The sequence below is a fragment of the Alligator mississippiensis genome, chromosome 16, assembly GCF_030867095.1.
Source record: "Alligator mississippiensis isolate rAllMis1 chromosome 16, rAllMis1, whole genome shotgun sequence".
Classification (NCBI taxonomy): domain Eukaryota; kingdom Metazoa; phylum Chordata; order Crocodylia; family Alligatoridae; genus Alligator; species Alligator mississippiensis.
This window is the reverse complement of record NC_081839.1, coordinates 4596844-4613247: the sequence shown is the minus strand read 5'-3', so window position 1 is coordinate 4613247 and position 16404 is coordinate 4596844. Positions and strand designations below refer to the sequence as shown.

Sequence of the window (16404 nt, the reverse complement as noted above, 5' to 3'; positions counted from 1 at the left end):
TGTTCTCTCCAGGTCCCCAGTCCCGTCACTACTCCTCCCTGCACATCCTTCCTGTAACCCTGCCTGCTCCTCCCAATACCAGATTTTCTCTCTCTCCCCTCCTCTGAGCTCTCACGCCGTCCCCAACTCCTGGGCACCATCATCAAGCCTGCTGCCTCCTGGTGGTCAAGGATATCGGCAAACAGCTGTATCAGGTGCAGAGCATTTTCCGAGTTCAGGGTGATGCTGAAGATGGAGCAAAGCAAGACCAGGTGTTCTTTGCTGCGTTCGCATGGTCGGCTGCCATGAATCTCTCTTTCTGAGAAGCGGGTTGGGAAATATAATCTTATGAGAAGGGGAAAAAATAAATAAATCAACCCAAAACCAAAACAGAAAATCATGCCTGAGATTGAGGAGCTTTGAAGAACTCTGCAGACAGGAGACGGGGTGCCTAGGCCGGGCAGCTGCCCCTCTGCGTACGCTGCTGTGTGCCACGGAGAACTCCAACAGCTGGAGTCGACAAGAGCCGAAAGGCACTTCCGCAGCCCAGCTGCTGGGCTTTCTTTGCGCCGTGCCTGATCAGCTTGGCAAGCACTAAGGTCAGCCAGCTGTGGAGCAGCAGTTACTCTACAGCTCTATCAGGGATCGGGTCCTTGGGACGGGGACCAGAAGAGACCAATGAGTCAACACAGCTGGAGTAAGAGGGTTCATGGAAGTTGGGTGAGGTCCACACCAGGGGTCCATTCCTCAGAAGTTGTTGAACTTTTCCACTCTTGAAGCCTCTGGTTAAGCGACCATACGTGACCTATCTTTTGGGCGCAATCTCCAAGCCTCCTGGAGCAGCAGGGTCTGAACTGGAGCAGTCTATTCCTATACATGAGCCATGGGGATTTCACAAGTACTCCAGCCATTATAAAGCATCAGGATGCAGCAGCAAGGGTGTCCTCCTCCTCTTCTTGTGACTGTCTGCACAGGCACTAATGTGCCCCTGTAAATGCTTGTACATGTGCATAGGTTAAACATGCACGCTCATGTGCAGGGCAGAGCTCGTATGCCATGGATTTATTAGCACAAAGCTTCTCCACAGTTTCTTCACTCCACGGTGTGCCCAGGTAACAGCTCTGCAAATGACAGCTCCTGCTCATCATCTATCTGCACAGCAATCTTATGATAAGCATTAGGTGACCAAAGGTACGTTCCAAGGATGAGAGACAGAAAGGTAAAGAGACAGACAGGTAAGGGGAAGAGAGGGGAAATGGATGGAGAGAGACAAAAAGGAGAGGGGTGAAAGGAAAGGGGAGGAGGAGAGGAGAGAGCAGACAGGAGGAAAGGAGACACAGATGCCAGCATGCTATCTTTCAGATTCTCTTTGTGATTGTAGAGGTTAATGGATTCATGCTTTGTCCTTTTAACTCTCCCAGCACTTACAAATGAGTCCAGTGCAGGGTAAAGAGAAGTCAATCTCCACTGCCTGAAAACCCAGGAAAGGTCAGGAGAAGAATAACTTCAGCTGAGGAGGGGAGGGGAGTAGGGAAGAAATCTATAAAACCTACCTCCTGGCTGCTCTTCTGCAACCTGCAGCCCTGTCTGCCTCCCAGGCCTCCAGCTCCTCACCTCTCTGTCTCTCCCTCCACTTAGGTTTCATGATGTGGGCATTTCAGCTGCCCTTGCACCCACTGGCCGGCAGGGTCCTGTTGGATGCGAGGAGCTGCAGCTCTCCCGGCAGCATGTTGCAAGCAGGATGGAGTAGAGTATACGGCGACAGTGCCCTGTTTCACATAGTAACATGTGCAGGGAGTCGGACAGGCTCCTGTTATGTTCTCTGACTCTAGCTGACACCCGTGTGATGCCAATACCTGAAGAAGAGCTGTAAAAAGGTGTGTAAAGGGAGCCCTCGTCCCTGTGGACAGGTGTCAACAGCTTGTCATCATCCAAACACTGCGGCTCCTTGTCAGGAGAGAAGGATCTGGTCACTGAGAGAAGCCAGAGGGGTTGCTAGGCTTGCCACAGGAGAAGGAAGACTCTCTCCATCATTTCCAGAAAAACTGAAGCAACGGGGATTTCCTTCTTAGGAGCCAGCCCAAAGGCCCTGTCTGCAGCAACTGTCACAGCTCTTGAAAACTAAATGGCAGCGTGTGCAGACCGAAAAGCTCCAGACACCTCCGGCCGCGTCAGGGCAGTCATGCGTTTTCTCACGGGTGCAGAAGAAGCGAGAGCCTGGCTTTTAGATGTGCCAATTGCAGAGACCAACATCTTGTCATGTGCCACTGACAGGCAATTAAGTGTCACACCGTACAAAGCACGCGAGCAACAAGGAGACAGGAACAGGAACACCTGTATGGGGCTGGGCACGGATGGGATGCAGATCTGCGTGTTCTCAAGACAGCTGGCGTCTTGACAGCATCAAGGCTACCAGCTGGATGGCACAGGGTTTTCCCTCCCACCGGTGCAGAGGTACAGAGCTTCGCTATGTAACCTGTGTTAGGCCTTCATTCATTCCAGTAAGTTTGAGACCTGCATATAAATTCACCTACACCATTAGGCACTTGCTGACTGTCCATTCAGCAAAGGACCTTAAAAAGCTAATTAGGAGAACCCGGGAACTGTGGAAGAAAAGAGGGATGGAGGAGGTGCTGCTACCCGGGCACTGCCAGCTGGGAGCACCTATACCATGCCCTGCCTGGAAACTCCCACACTAGCTGCTGGCTCAAAAGGCTCTAGCAGCAATGTTTGCACAACTAATGCTCCTCTTGCAAGTACCAAACCCCCAGCCCAGGACCCTAGCACCCTGCTTGCAATCCCCCACCCAGCTATCACATCCATACCACTCCTAGCTGGGAGCTCCTACTCAGCTGGGGTATTCACCACTCCTGGCCAGCTTCATTTACAAACCCTTCCTGTCTGAATGAAGAACCCCCTGCTCTTCTGCACTGCCCAATAGTTAGAAAACAGCCAGAAGACAGGCAAATAATGACAGCAAAGCAGGCAATTCATCCCACATTCTGCTGAGAGACATTATTTCAAACCGATTCAATGAGGCTGCTTATCCACGGGGCTTGCTCTTACCTCGGAGGACAGTGAGCCTGGCCTGGACGGTGACTTCCCCATGCAGGTTCTGGGCAACGCACTCGTAAATATTCTCATCCCTGGGTGTTCGGAGGGGCTGGATCCTTAGGACGGCGCCGGCGCTTTCATCAAATTCAATTGTCTGAAAGACAAAGCGGGGAGAGGCTGAGCACTCCCGGGGAACAGGCACTGGGGTCAGGCCTGCCAGTGGGGACCAGAGGGCAGTTGCTCTTGTTTGGTCCTTCCTGCTCCTCTCCCCAAACCCAGTGGACTCTAGATCAGGCCACATAATCCTAGGGAGGGATTCTCCCCCCCGAGCTTTAGTCGGTCAAAACTGCGAGGTGCATCTGAAGGGCCCCAACTGCCGTGAAATGCCCGGCAAGTGAGGAGGCAGATGACAGGCAATGCAAAAACTACATTAAAAATTAAAGCCTCTCGCTGCACCATCTGCCCAAGGAGCGGACATCAGGAAGTCTCTCCACACCTCCAGCTGGCTAGCAGGGCAGGGTCCCCTTGGGGTTGCAACCCAGGCGAGGGAGCAAGATATGAGCTTCCACTCATCCTGCCTCCCCTTCCCACCCCTTCCCCAGCTTATTTAGAAGATATAAACTCAGCTGTCTGCCTAGGAAGGGCAGAGATCCACATCTGCAGATGCTGCAGACGCTGAGGTACTAAATCAGGTATGCGTGCACGCGTGTGTGTGCAGGGGGTGGTATTTAGGGAGCTGGAGAAACGCCGGATGAGAGGGATTCTTCAGTGCAGCTCCCACGTGGGACTTCTCCCCGGCACTCTGTTTCTGGCCCCCCAAGCACCACTTCCTGGCCTACGTTTCTTGGGGAAAATGAAGGGGTGCTTTGCCCCTTGCATTGGAAGGGATGCAACCTCTTGCTTTTCAAAGCTCACAGTCCAAGTCTCTCGGCCATTAACCGAGGCTGAGCACTCACCGCCACGGCCCCGCTTACCTCAAATCTCTGCGAGTTCACTTTCTTCCCCTTCTTGTTCCAGGTGACCCGAGGCTTGGGGTCTCCAGTGGCTTGGCACACGAAAGAAGCCACGCCTCCCGATACACCAATTTGGTCCACTGGCTTTTTAATGAACACGGGGGGACCTTTAACAAAAGAGGAAGACAAACCCTAATAAAGACCAGTCAGAATTCATGCTGAACCCCCAAACCAAATGAAGCCTCATGACGGGGAGAAGGCAGGGGATGATCATTAGCATTGCTTTAGATGCGAGGAACCCGTTGCACACAGATAAGGCCCCGATCCTGCAACTGGATTTGAGTGGGGCAGAAGCATGCACCTATGCAGAGTCCTGTCACTTCAAGGGACTCGATACAGATACAACAGTTTACATGCACGAATCCAACAAGATCATGGCTGAAAGCAGCTGGCAGGACTGCAAGTTGGACCCAAGATCCCAGCTCCCAGTCCCCTGACCCCAGCAGTAGAGCGTTGAAGGCTATGGGATGCATTTAGTTATATATCACCCCTTGCTAAACACTAGTTTCCCATGGGAAACCTTCCTGCGGCTCAGCCCAGCACCTCTGTTTCCAAAGGGAAACTTGTTTCTAGGTTTCCAGGTGACCTTGCTCTCTTTTTGCTGACTTCCACATTGAATTTGAATGCCCTGCAAACACCTGGCTGTGCAAAGTGAGGCCTCATACTTAACTGGGGGGAAATGCCCTGTGCATCTCTGGAGGAAAGGTGGGTACGCAGAACCCTGCCGGAGGAAACTGGAGGTGCGAGCAATGGACACCAAATGGACCATGCAACTGGGGGGTGGGGGCACGGATGGAAGAAAAGGGGCCTCGCACAAAGCACCTAGCTCGGAGAGGAGAACACAGGTCTCTGTCATTAAGGGAAAAGGGAACAACAGAGCCTCAAGGTTTTGGGGTGCACAACGGACATGGTGCAAGTGGATACACAAATAAAGGGAAATTAGGGAGGCAAGGAAGAGCAACCGAGGAATGCAGAACCCATTGCATGGAGGAGCACGCAGAGCCCCTGGCCACAGGTAGGGGTGTAAAAGCGTGCAAATCCCTGCAACAGGGGGGTGAGAGCGAGACCGGGGCAGCTCCTGGGCAGGGAATATGGGGGGCTCTGGACACGTGCTGCACAGCTGGCCTGTGGGAGCTGTGATGTGTGTGACCCCGTAGCAGACACCCGTGTGTTTGTACAGGCTTGCCCGCAGCCCTGCACATGCGCGTGCACGCGCACACGCATGGCACCCTCTGGAAAAGCGAGCTGACAGCACGCCGCGCGGCAGCCCCAATTCATCACTGCCAGACAATCAAGATGTCAAAACGGAGCGCGCGGTCAGGTTCGCCGCCTGCGCCCCTGGAGGACTCTGCAGGCTCTTAAGTCCCAGATCAGGGGATCTGTGCAGCTCAGGGAAGGATCCAAAAGCCCCTCGACCTCCTCGCAGATCCAGCTCCTCAGAGGCGCAGCAAGGCCTGAACAAACCTCTTGCAGCCTCTGTATGTGTTTTATCCGGCCAGGATCTGGATCAGGGCCCCAGTGTCCCAGCGATCTGCAGTCGCCCTCCCAGGCACCGACTCCTCTCCTGTCCTGGCAACCTTCAGGAGCATCCTTCGAGAAACGAGGCGGGTGGTAGAGAGCCGGGGCTCATGGGAGGCAAGCAAGATGAGGAGCCTCCACCTATATCCACCCCAGGGAAAACCCTCCCTCCCTGCTCCTGTTCCAACCTGCTTTCCCTGCGCAGTTTCCGTCAGCCTAGTTAGTTTAAAATTTATTGAAATATTTAAATCACAAGGCCACAGCTGTGTGCAAATAAAATCACTCAGATCATAAAGTTGCCGTCTGTTATTCTTGGGAAAGGAGACCACATGACTGTGAAATGTGTATATTTATATGTACATATTCAGAGTCTATAAAGCAAGATGCAGACAGTTGACAAGACAATGCTGCAGGAGAGGGCAAGTGGGAAAAGACCTCAGTGCTCTGCAGGGGTGAATGCAGACAGGAAGTGCCCCTTCCTCCTTCCTGCCTCCCCCCACTTGGGACAAGAAGCGTATCAATAAAAGCGCGCTTGCGCGATGCCATCCAGCATTTGTTTCCATGCTGGAGGTAAATACAATTTGCTGGAGCTGTTTATGTCCTCACTCAACACTGGGTGTGCAAGCACTGGATTTATAAATATCTAAATCTATATTTAGAGGTCAGAGAGTCGCCTCTGCAATGTTACAGCTAAAGGTTGGCAGCAGGTCCCACCGGAAAGTCCCGCATTTGGGAATTTGTTATCTGCCTGTACACACTTGCTCTGGGCTAAAAACTAAATGCACCCGGGACTCCCTTCTCCTTTTGCCCTCTCCCGATTTAAAAATCTGCACAGGTCTAGGCTGGACCGTATCAGTGCAACCAGAGAGATCAAGGGCGTCTTAAAGACTCTGAAATATCACACTGGGCGAAGAATCAAATCCTTTGCAAGAATTAATGGTAAGCTCCCCTTTGGATGCCCCCCTGCAACTGGTGACTGCAGTGCCACCCACCCCAAATGCTGCCAACCACGTGGAAACACTCACCTACATTTGCTAAGAGAGATGGGTGGCACTACCAGAGACGATACGGAGATACAGCGCTGAAATGAAGCTATTGCACAGTCCCCGCAGGTTGCATAGAAGCATCCCAGGACCCAGGAGCTTAGCCACAGGATTTCGATCTGCCTTTCAGCAAAGCATGCAGGGCCTTGGCTAGGAACCCTATTTTACTCTGAAAACTGTTTTAGGACCCTTCAAGAGCAAAAAGGTGCTACGTGACGGCAAGCCAGTTCTGGTGCAATCAGGCAACGCGCTTGCACATTGCTTCCGGTGCATCACAATTGCAGAGTTTTGATTTAAAAAACACCAAAGCAGAAAGAAAGCATTCAGAGACGTATTTTCCATCGTTCTTACGTGCAGGGAAGTTTTATACCATGTCATCCATCCTCTCCTGTGAGAGCAGAGGGTAGGAACATGAGCGCTATCCCCAAAGTGAACTGGTCCTGGAAAGCCAGAATGAATCCTAGCCCGATCCTGAAGCCCTTGGGAGCAGGGCACAAGGGATTTCTCCATCCTGTTTGCTAATTAATAAAACCTGGCTCTTTCCAAGAGAGACTGAATTAAATGGGAGAGGGGAAACCTCAAGCTTAAAGACTCTTCCTGCCGCGAGGGGTTGCCTGTGGAGTTTGTATCCCGAGAGATGAAACCGCAGAGACAGGTGTGCTGTGCACCTGTGATTATTTTCCCATCCTGATTAATGGAAAGCCATCAACTTCAGCAGAGCCCTCCACTCCAACAAGCTTCCCCAAAGGCGATCCCAAAAGATGCGGCCGCAGAGAGCTTCAAAAAGTTCCTGCCCTGCTCCCTAATTGTGTTCAGATGGGAAGACGAGGAGTATTCCTCCTCTTGTCCCTTTGACCCCCATCTCCACTCCCTCCCCCCAAAATACAACCGGCTTTTGCTACAGGATTCAGGGGGTTTGCATGGCCATCACCCCACGGGCTGCTGACGAAATCTGTGAACTAATTCCTCAATCGTGCATGTATTAATAATTTCCTTCTGGCTTCACCTGCTCTAGTCCACGCGGCAGCCGACAGTCCGTCTACAGGCTGCTGTTAGGAAGGGATATAACTCACATTTACACCGTCTTAACTCTCCCTCTGCAGTTCTTTCACATAGCACCGTGAAGGAAGAGCTCTTTGTTGGTCTTTCTGCAAAACCCTTACAAGAATAAGTCATCTACCCACTAATGATACACCGAAGCTAAAGGGGAGGGTATGAGGGGGATATCTGTACATCTGAGGGTCTATCGGAAGTTCGTGCCATGCTGACGGATGAGAAGAGACAGGCAGGCAGGCTAGTCTATGTTTGAAACATTAGAGGCCAAAATGCTAGAGAGATGGAGAACCCATGAAGTAGCTTAATGGGAGAAAGAGAAGGGGAAGCAAGAGCAGGCAGGGCCGACATCCAAAACCAACAGATGATGGAAGGATGCTTGGCTGCTAGCTCCAGGTATCACACCTGGATCCAGCACCGAGTCAGCTGCGCCAGCGCTGCCTTCTTCAAGCTGCGACGTGTCCTCAAAAACAGAGCCCTTCGGAAGTCGATGAAAGGTCCTGGTTTCCAAGGCTGTCATGCTGACCACCCTCCTCTCCTGCAGTGAAACCTGGACCGTCTACCGACGCCACATTAAGACCCTCGAGAGCTTTCGCCAGCAGTGCTTGCATCAAATCCTGGGGACCAAATAAGACCAGTGCGAGCGTCCTCCATGCAGCTGCGTCCACCAGCATCGAAGCCTTGCTCTTGAGAAATCAACTCCGATGGCCGGGCCGCTGCGTCCGGATGTCCGAGAACAGCCTCCCTCGCCAGATTTTCTTTTTCCAGCTCTCAGTTGGCCAATGCTCAAAGGGTGGCCAAAGGAAACAGTACAAAGACACACTCAAGGTGCGACAAGCACGGAGGCATCAACACCAAGGGCTAGGAGGAGCAAGCTGCTGACCGGTCAGTGTGGCACCACCTGGTCCACCAAGGCACGCACCACTTCACGGCCCAGCAACTCAATACTGAGGCGGAACGGCGGCGGCGGCGGAGGAAGGAGAAGCAGACCAGCCTGGGACTGCAAATCCCACTCCCCTGCGCAGCCACACGTCCCCATTGCCGAATAATGTGTGTATCCAGAATTGGGCTCCTCAGTCACCTGAGGACCCATCAAGCCTGATGGACGTCATCCTTGACTCCGAGGGACTGCCGCCACTGCCGCCTAGCTCTCACCGTTGGTCCTTTGCCTTCCCTTCCCTCTGCAAACCTGGATCCCAGACAGACAAGGCAGGCCTTTGCATTGCAGGCTCTGTACAGAAACCTTGCGGGGCCAAGAGGCCAAGGGAGATGTTTTAGTCCTGGAAAGCCAGATCTTTTGTTTAGTCTCAAAACAGGTGCAGATCCTGCTTTTGACAGATAGTCCAACCAACGGGGTCCAGCCGTGAGCTGGAGGAACAAGTCTTGCTGGTTGAGATGGAAACCTGGCTGCCTGCAGCTGGCAAAGGCAGTGGAGTAAAATGCTGGCTGCAATCAGGAGCTTGGGTGGAAATGGATGGAAACCACCAGGTTGGTTCATCAAGGTCACCAAGCAGCTGTCGGCAAGTAGCAGCCTCTAGACTCACTGTCAACCTGGGCTGGATCTGAACCAGAGACCTAGGGCTGCAAAGCTTCGAGTTACTTAGCCCTCTGCAACAGCGCGACTCCATCCAAACAGGAGCCGAGAAAGGGTGTCCCGCCATGCTCAGCTGCTCTCAGCCCGAATACTCACTTCCACCGATCAGGGAAGCCAGCCCAGGGTTATCACAAATCCAGGCAATAGAGAGGCAGCTGGCGGAGGGGAACGCTCGCTTCCTTGAGACGAGACTGATTCTCAAAGTCAGTTGTGCCAGCTTCCAAGATCAAGTCTTTGAACTACTCCTGCAGACCCGGCCAGCCCCGGCTTAGGTGAGGAGACGACGGTTCAGGAGATGCATGTGTCCGAGGGTAGGAGCGGATAGAAAACAGTTGCTCTCTCCCTCCTTGCAATCCGCGCCATGCTAGCAACTACTTCCCACGCCAGCATCAAGCCCTACAGAAAGGGGCTTTTGCACTTGCAACCCCAAACCCAGCGGACACCGGTGCAACACGCAACATGACCCGGGAAGCCTGAGTGGGCAATCTGAGGGCAGGGACAAAGATGCTATCGTCAACCTGGAGGGGCAGCGGCTTGGTGACATGTAGGTACAAGGCAAAGCTTGCAAGGAGGGTTGCAAGCTTTGCCTTATAAAGCTGGTGCTCTCCCCTGCTGCTCTCCCCTGCTGACCCTGGGGGAGTGGTGCCTGCTCCGTGCCCCTCGCGGGTGCTAGCTGGAACCCGTCTCAAGGGCAAAGCCCAGAGAAAAGGCAGGAGCTGGTAGGAAAACCGAAGCGAAGGAAGGTCTGGACTGCTCTGTTGCTATAGTAACTGGCCTGTCTCTTGTCTTTACATAGGCTTGACTTATTTCCCATCTTCTCAGGTTCAAGGGCAGGGGGGGATCTTTGTAATGCTGCTAAAGAGAGAGGACATGAACCCCATCTGGCTGCCAGCTTTGCACCTCTGCAGCTCTCTCCATCATTTATACCCCCTGACGGCACCGAATCGCTCCATAGAAAGACACTCAGGTGCTCCAAAGCCTCAAGACTTCCAGGCTTTGCTGCACCCACGCCACCCACTTCTCTGCTGGTCATCTCCCCAGGTCACCTTCTGTCCCACCGCTCCGGCCCTCGGACGCGAAGGGAAGGAGAGGTGCACCGAGCCCACGCAACGGAGGCCGTGCCAATCTATGTCTTCATGGCATGGGACTGGGAGGGTACGGTCACGAAGCCCAAGCAGGGCATTTATTAGAGGAGCATGGGCAGAGGCCAGCTGCAAGGCTGGACGTGCTGCCTAAATATAAGAGCACATCATTAGCCCAAAGTCGGGGGAGCAGCCATCCTCTGAGCCAGAAAGCCCTACCGAGGTGCTTCTGAACGCAGCCATCTCCACCTTGGTGCTCTTTCTAGGCCCCACGGTTTTCTCACCTCTGCCCTAGCTCTGCGGCAGGCGGCTCCAGCCGATCGTAGGCTGGAAAAATTCATCTTTGTGTCGAGCACCAGCTCCCTCCCTGCTCCCCCGGCCGCCTCCAGGAAAGCACCTCGACAATGGACAACAAATCAAGACAAAACAATTTATTCTTTCATCTAGCCCCAGCACAGAAAGCAGCGTGAAGCTGGCTGAAAGGGCCCCCTCGCCCACAGCAGCAAAAAAAATAAAAATCAATGGAGACAAAAGAACACCAGTTACAAAATGTATATTTAAAAAGGTTTTGCTTCCACTTTGCAGTGCCCCCGGTCTCCGCAGTCAGCATTGTGGCAGCCCACGCTCCAATCACGCTGACCCAAAGAGCCTGCACATGAGGAGACCAGATTTCAACTCCTCCCCGCGCTGGCAAAAGTGCATTCGTTATCGTGGGCATCAGGAGGAGATCGAGGCAATACCTGCGCTGGGCACTGAAGAAGAGGACAGCAGAGAATAGACCAGGTGGCCACCGAGTGAGGAGCTGTCTACCTGATTAAAAGCGTCTTCCCAACCTTGGAGTGGTCCTCAAGCCGCTAACTCTGGACATCTGCAGTGGATCAGCTGTGCCACCAAATGGACGGCCATGAAGATGCTTGGCCCTTGTGCTTCCTGCAGATGTTATTATGCAGAGGTTAGGTCTCTGCTAGAGAAATGGGTTGAGGTTAGGTTAGGGAACACTAGTGAACTTCTAGCCTGCTCTGGTCAAAGAGGACACTCATCTTCCTCCCTGGGTACATGCCTCCATACTCCGGAGTGTCAAGGTCATGCCATACATCCACGGCGGGAAAAGGTCGCGATAAAGTGAGTGTTGGCTAGCAATCAAGACTCGTAGTAGAGACAATATCTTTTATTAGCCCAACAAGACTTTTGCAAAAAAAATTCTTTAATTGCAAGTTTCTGGCCACAAACACTAAACATTTCTTTAATTGCAAGCTTTTTGTGCCTGAAAGCTTGCAATTAAAAGACTTTTTTTTTTTTTTCCAAAAATCTTGTTGGTCTAATAAAAGATATCATCTCTACTATGAGTCCCGACTGCCTTTTCCTTGAGACCAATACAGCTGCAACCTGGATACCTGACACATGTGGGCTAGCATGCATTTTGGGCCCTTCATCTTCCTCATGTAGACGGCTGTCAGAGCGATCTGGTGGAGAATACCTTGGATGGGGGACTTTAACAATTGGGTTCAGTTTCTGGTTTCTCTAAACGACCTTGGTCACTTTTCCTCTCTGTACTTCCATCCCCAGCCTGTAAAATGGGGATAAGCATCCTTGAATTGTAAAAACCTTTGTCAGTCTTGCCTGCTTAAATGGCCAGCAATGTGGAGCAGCGGCTCTCTCGATCCGAGCCTGCATAACGCCCACAACGCTGGGGCCTTGGGGCCTTGTCCTTATTTGTGGCCTCTAAGCATTACTGAGATTGAAAGAAGAAATAACAACCGGCTAGAATCAGTCGAGAAAGGAATGCAGGGACATACACCAAGGTGAAACGATATTAAAAAAAGACAGCGGGAAGCCCTAGCATCCTCCGCCATCCACAGACAGGCTCTGCAACTCTTAAAAAGGACATTACTCATGACAAGATGAGTCTTTCACCAGCTTCACCCAGCCAGAGCACACAGAGGGGAGCAGAGGGTTAAAGTTTGTCCCTTTCCCTTTTTCCTTGGGCTGAAACTTTCTGCTGATTTAGTGAAACTCCATCTCCGCTTTCACAGCTGCCGACAGTTTTATGATTAGAGAAGGATCACAAGGTACCTCCCAACCCTCCCATAACTGCATCTCTGCGGTAGCTTTGATCTCCCCTTTTCAACATGCCTCCCATAGTTTGAGAGCCAGGTACCAACTAAATGTTGCATACCTGCTGTCGTAGGAAATGCATCTGATATACGTGCACCGCTGTAGCTTGCATGCGTGCTGTGTACATGTGACCAGGGCTTGAGGGAGAATGGGAAGAGACTCCTCCAAAGTCTGGGAAAGTAATTGAAGAAAGGATTGCGGGGGGAGAAGAGTTATAGTGGGAGGGAGGAATCTGGATGATGACAGAGAGCAGGGGAAGCCTGGAGGGGAAAGCGGGTGGAAAGAGGGAGGGGGTTAGCGAGGAGCAGGGGGAACGGCCAGGGCTGCAAGCAAGGTGTGGGGGAGTAAAGGGTATAGACCTAGCAAGGGAAAAGGCAGAGAAGTAAAGATCAGACAAAAGGAAAGCTAAGGAGCCTGCTGACACAGGACAGCACACCAGATTTCAGACAGATGGAGAGTGGGGAGCAAGAATCTGATGTTTGGAAAGGGAGAGGGTTTCAAAGCACCAGTGTTACAATGCGGGGGAGCTCCTGCGAGGGGGAAAGACAGAGAGATGCTTCCATAATTCACACGTCTCTGCACAAGAAGTGGGAACCGCAGGCTGGAGCAAGGCGGGCGTGGGTTGGAGGGGGTGTCTCTATGGAGACACCGAACGAGACCGAAAATACCCCTCGGAGGACTCCTGCTGAGACTCCCATTGCCGCGGAGTCCAGGGTTTTACTGACAGATTCTCCGTTCCTTTCGGGGCCGGTTCTCAGCGCCTCGCACGCAGAATGGAAATGAGGGTTTTCTGACGGAACAAACAAACAGGGAGTGAATTATATTCCATTTCCCCATCAGTAACTTCTCCCCAACCTAGTCGTCTTATCATCATAAAAAGTCCATTAGCAGTAATTGGGGAGGCAGCCGAAAGCGGGGCTGGTGCACGAAATGCAAACAGGCTCTCTCCCCAACTGGCCTTTTCGGGGAAGGCAGACAGGATAATTATAGGCTTCAGGCAGAGACTTCCTCTTACTGTCAGTGGCTCTCCGCTCCCTTCAGGGAGGTGGGACTGGCAGTGGGAGAGGAGGGGGAAGGGAATTAGGACCTCATAACCCACTTCTGCTTGCCCAACAAGCCCATGCAGCTGTTGCACTTGCCTGCAGCCCAGCCTTGCCTGCTTTTGCTCGTCCTTGTTTGGGGACAAGGCCCCAGCGTTGTGGGCGTTATGCAGGCTCAAATCGAGAGACAGTCACTGCTCCACATTGCTGGCATTTAAGCAGGCAAGACTGACAAAGGTTTTTACAATTCAAGGATGCTTATCCCCACTGGGGATGGAAGTACAGGGAGGAAAAGTGACCAAGGTCGTTTAGAGAGACCAGAAACCGAATCCCAATTTCTAGAGTCCCCTATCCAGGTTATTCTCCACCAGATTGCTCTGACGGCCGTCTACATGAGGAAGACGAAGAGCGCAAAATGCGTGCTAGCCCACATGTGTCAGGGATCCAGGTTGCAGCTGTATTGGTCTCAAGGAAAAGGCAGTCGGGACTCATAGTAGAGATATCTTTTATTAGACCAACAAGATTTTTGCAAAAAATGTCCTTTAATTGCAAGCTTTCAGGCACAAAAAGCTTGCAATTAAAGGAATGTTTAGTGTTTGTACCTGAAAGCTTGCAATTAAATTTTTTTTTTTGCAAAAATGCCTACTTTGCCCATCCGTCCACAGGGTAAGCCATTCGATAAACTCCCTCTCTGCCCCTGCAGGTGCAAAGTGATGGGGTAGAAGCAATGGTAGTGAGGCTGCACAGGGCTGGAGGAAGGGACCGTTGCCCCCATACACAGACGACAAGAAGAAGACAGAAGAAGGGAAAGACCACGATGCTCCTTGTCCCTCCGTGCTGGGCTTCAGGGGAAATCTGTTGTTACCCAGTGCTGCCAGCCAGATCCATCTTCCCTCCTGGGCTGTTATCCCTTCTGCCTCCACGCTTGAAATGAGATTGTAAACTGTTCAGGGCAAGCACTGTGACAGCTGGTCTGCAATGTGTATCTGACGGTGGGCTGGCCTTTGCAAAGCACTCGGACACTGGATGAGCTGTGACCAAGGCATCAGAGACTTGGGGAGCAGGGCTCAGCTCCCAGCTCTGACGGACGTGTTGGGTGAGCCGCAAAGTCTGCACCACGGTTTCTTTCCTGCAAAAGGGAGGTGAACCACCTTTCCTCCTTGTGTATGCAGACTAATTTTTGACGGCAGTGACAGCGCTTTTACCCTGTGAGATCGGTGACAGCCAAGGGATAGGTACTGCAGGTGACAGCTCTCTGGCTTAGGTCTGCACTCCCAGCCTTGCTCTGAGCCCAGCAGGGCTGGAGATAGGCAGCTAGGAAGCACCTCCTGGTGACCAGCAACTGAAGCAGATAAGCAATGCTGTCATGTAAGATGGCAGCCCGGGAGTCAGGCACGGATGGGCTGGGGAGCGTGGCAGCACATGCTGCTTCAGAAATGCAGCAGGCCAGGGCCCTGGAGGCATGTGAGCGCTTTCCATCAGCTGCAACCACATCACATTCAATATTTGTCCACCCGTCCTGTAACAAGGCGTAATGAGCCAGAGCAGAGGGAGAGAGGAACCTGAGGAGCTCTCTGGCCACCTAATGAGGTCCCCTTGTCCATCACTGTCATTGCAACGGTCTTGGCCCATCTGCAGTGTCTGGCCTAAGGGTTTCAGTGGCTGCTTGAGGCAAGAACCTCCCTGCCTCTGCCATAGTCTCCTCAAGAACCAATTTAAGACCGCCTTTGTCTACCCCATCAACATCAGAAGTCAAGGAAGGTCTGATCCGCCCATGAACCAGAGAAGATGCAATCGCGTAGGTCTTCTCTTGCCTCGTTTGGGTCATTAAAAGAGCTGAGGCCAAAGGGCAAGTGAGAGCTCAAAAACCATCTCCAAGAGAAAGACCCCGATGGCATAAAGCGTGACAGCATCTGCACCAGCCCGGCGTTGCCCCAACACCACCAAAAAATGACCGTGGAGTTTGCTGCCACGGGGAAGAAGTGCAACCAGATTCCTCCTTCCTCATCCTTCTCCGGAGAAAACGTGATGTTGAAAGCACCCGGTATACGACCAGCTCTGATTCACAGCTTAATGAGACCGTGCGCATTTTGGGAAATGTGCAAAGGCTGGCTGTATATCACACCCTTGCACTTCCAGAAGTGGCTGCAGAGTAGGAGGGGGATGACGCCAAATACATTAGAAAGATCAGCATATCTGGTGATCCTTTGGGAGGAAAAAGAGACTGGATACATGAAAGATTGTGTCTTCAAACTGACAGGAGAACGCTCACCTACCTTTTTTCCAGCTCCCTCCTACAGACAGTCCTAGCGTTCCAACATATATTATCTGCTGCAGGTTTTCTACATTTCAAAGCGTCTGCGTGCGCGTGCTGGATCCTCACAAAACGAAGCAGCAGTTCTTCGCATCCACGCAGGGACGGAAGCACGTTGCCATTTTGTGCAGGGAGACCATAGTCTGGTTGCTAAGCATAGGATTTAACGAGCTTGCTGCACCAGTCCCCTATGTCCTCAGATCAATGACTTACTATTTTCCGTTGATGAGGAGGGTATTTTAGGTAGCCAAGCTTAGAAACGCTTAACCTGAATTTACCAGAGGTGCCGAGCACTTGCATCACTCATCTGCTTTAACTCAAAACTCAGTGGGTGCTGAGCACATTTAAAATGTGTAGCAGGAGTTTGGGACATTGAAATAAAGGCATCCGAAGTCAGCGAGCAGTGGGCCCTTACACTTGGATATCAACCGTGGCAAGGTCTATGGTCGTCCTGAGGGTAAGGTGCTTTGGGAGCCTTTGGTGAGAGATGTGAAGATTTACGTGGCCTCCCAGCCTCAGGCCTCCGAGACCCCTATTTTGAACTGGTTGCTTGTGTGAAATGAAAAAGGAAGAGTTGTGACAACACAGCTAACAGTGTT

The 16404-nt window shown here is 52.2% G+C and overlaps 1 protein-coding gene across 18 annotated transcripts in view; it reads right to left on the bottom strand.

Moving 5' to 3' along the window:
• Window positions 1-16404, bottom strand: part of PTPRS (protein tyrosine phosphatase receptor type S) — a 199905-nt gene that overhangs the window by 88076 nt on the left and 95425 nt on the right. For all 18 annotated transcript variants that reach the window (XM_059719988.1, XM_059719970.1, XM_059719972.1 and 15 more), the window contains exons 3-4: window positions 4008-4153; window positions 3046-3187 (exon numbers count right to left, since the gene is read on the bottom strand). In XM_059719988.1, coding sequence (XP_059575971.1) covers window positions 3046-3187; window positions 4008-4153 — 288 coding nt within the window. The remainder of the gene's footprint in view (window positions 1-3045; window positions 3188-4007; window positions 4154-16404) is intronic.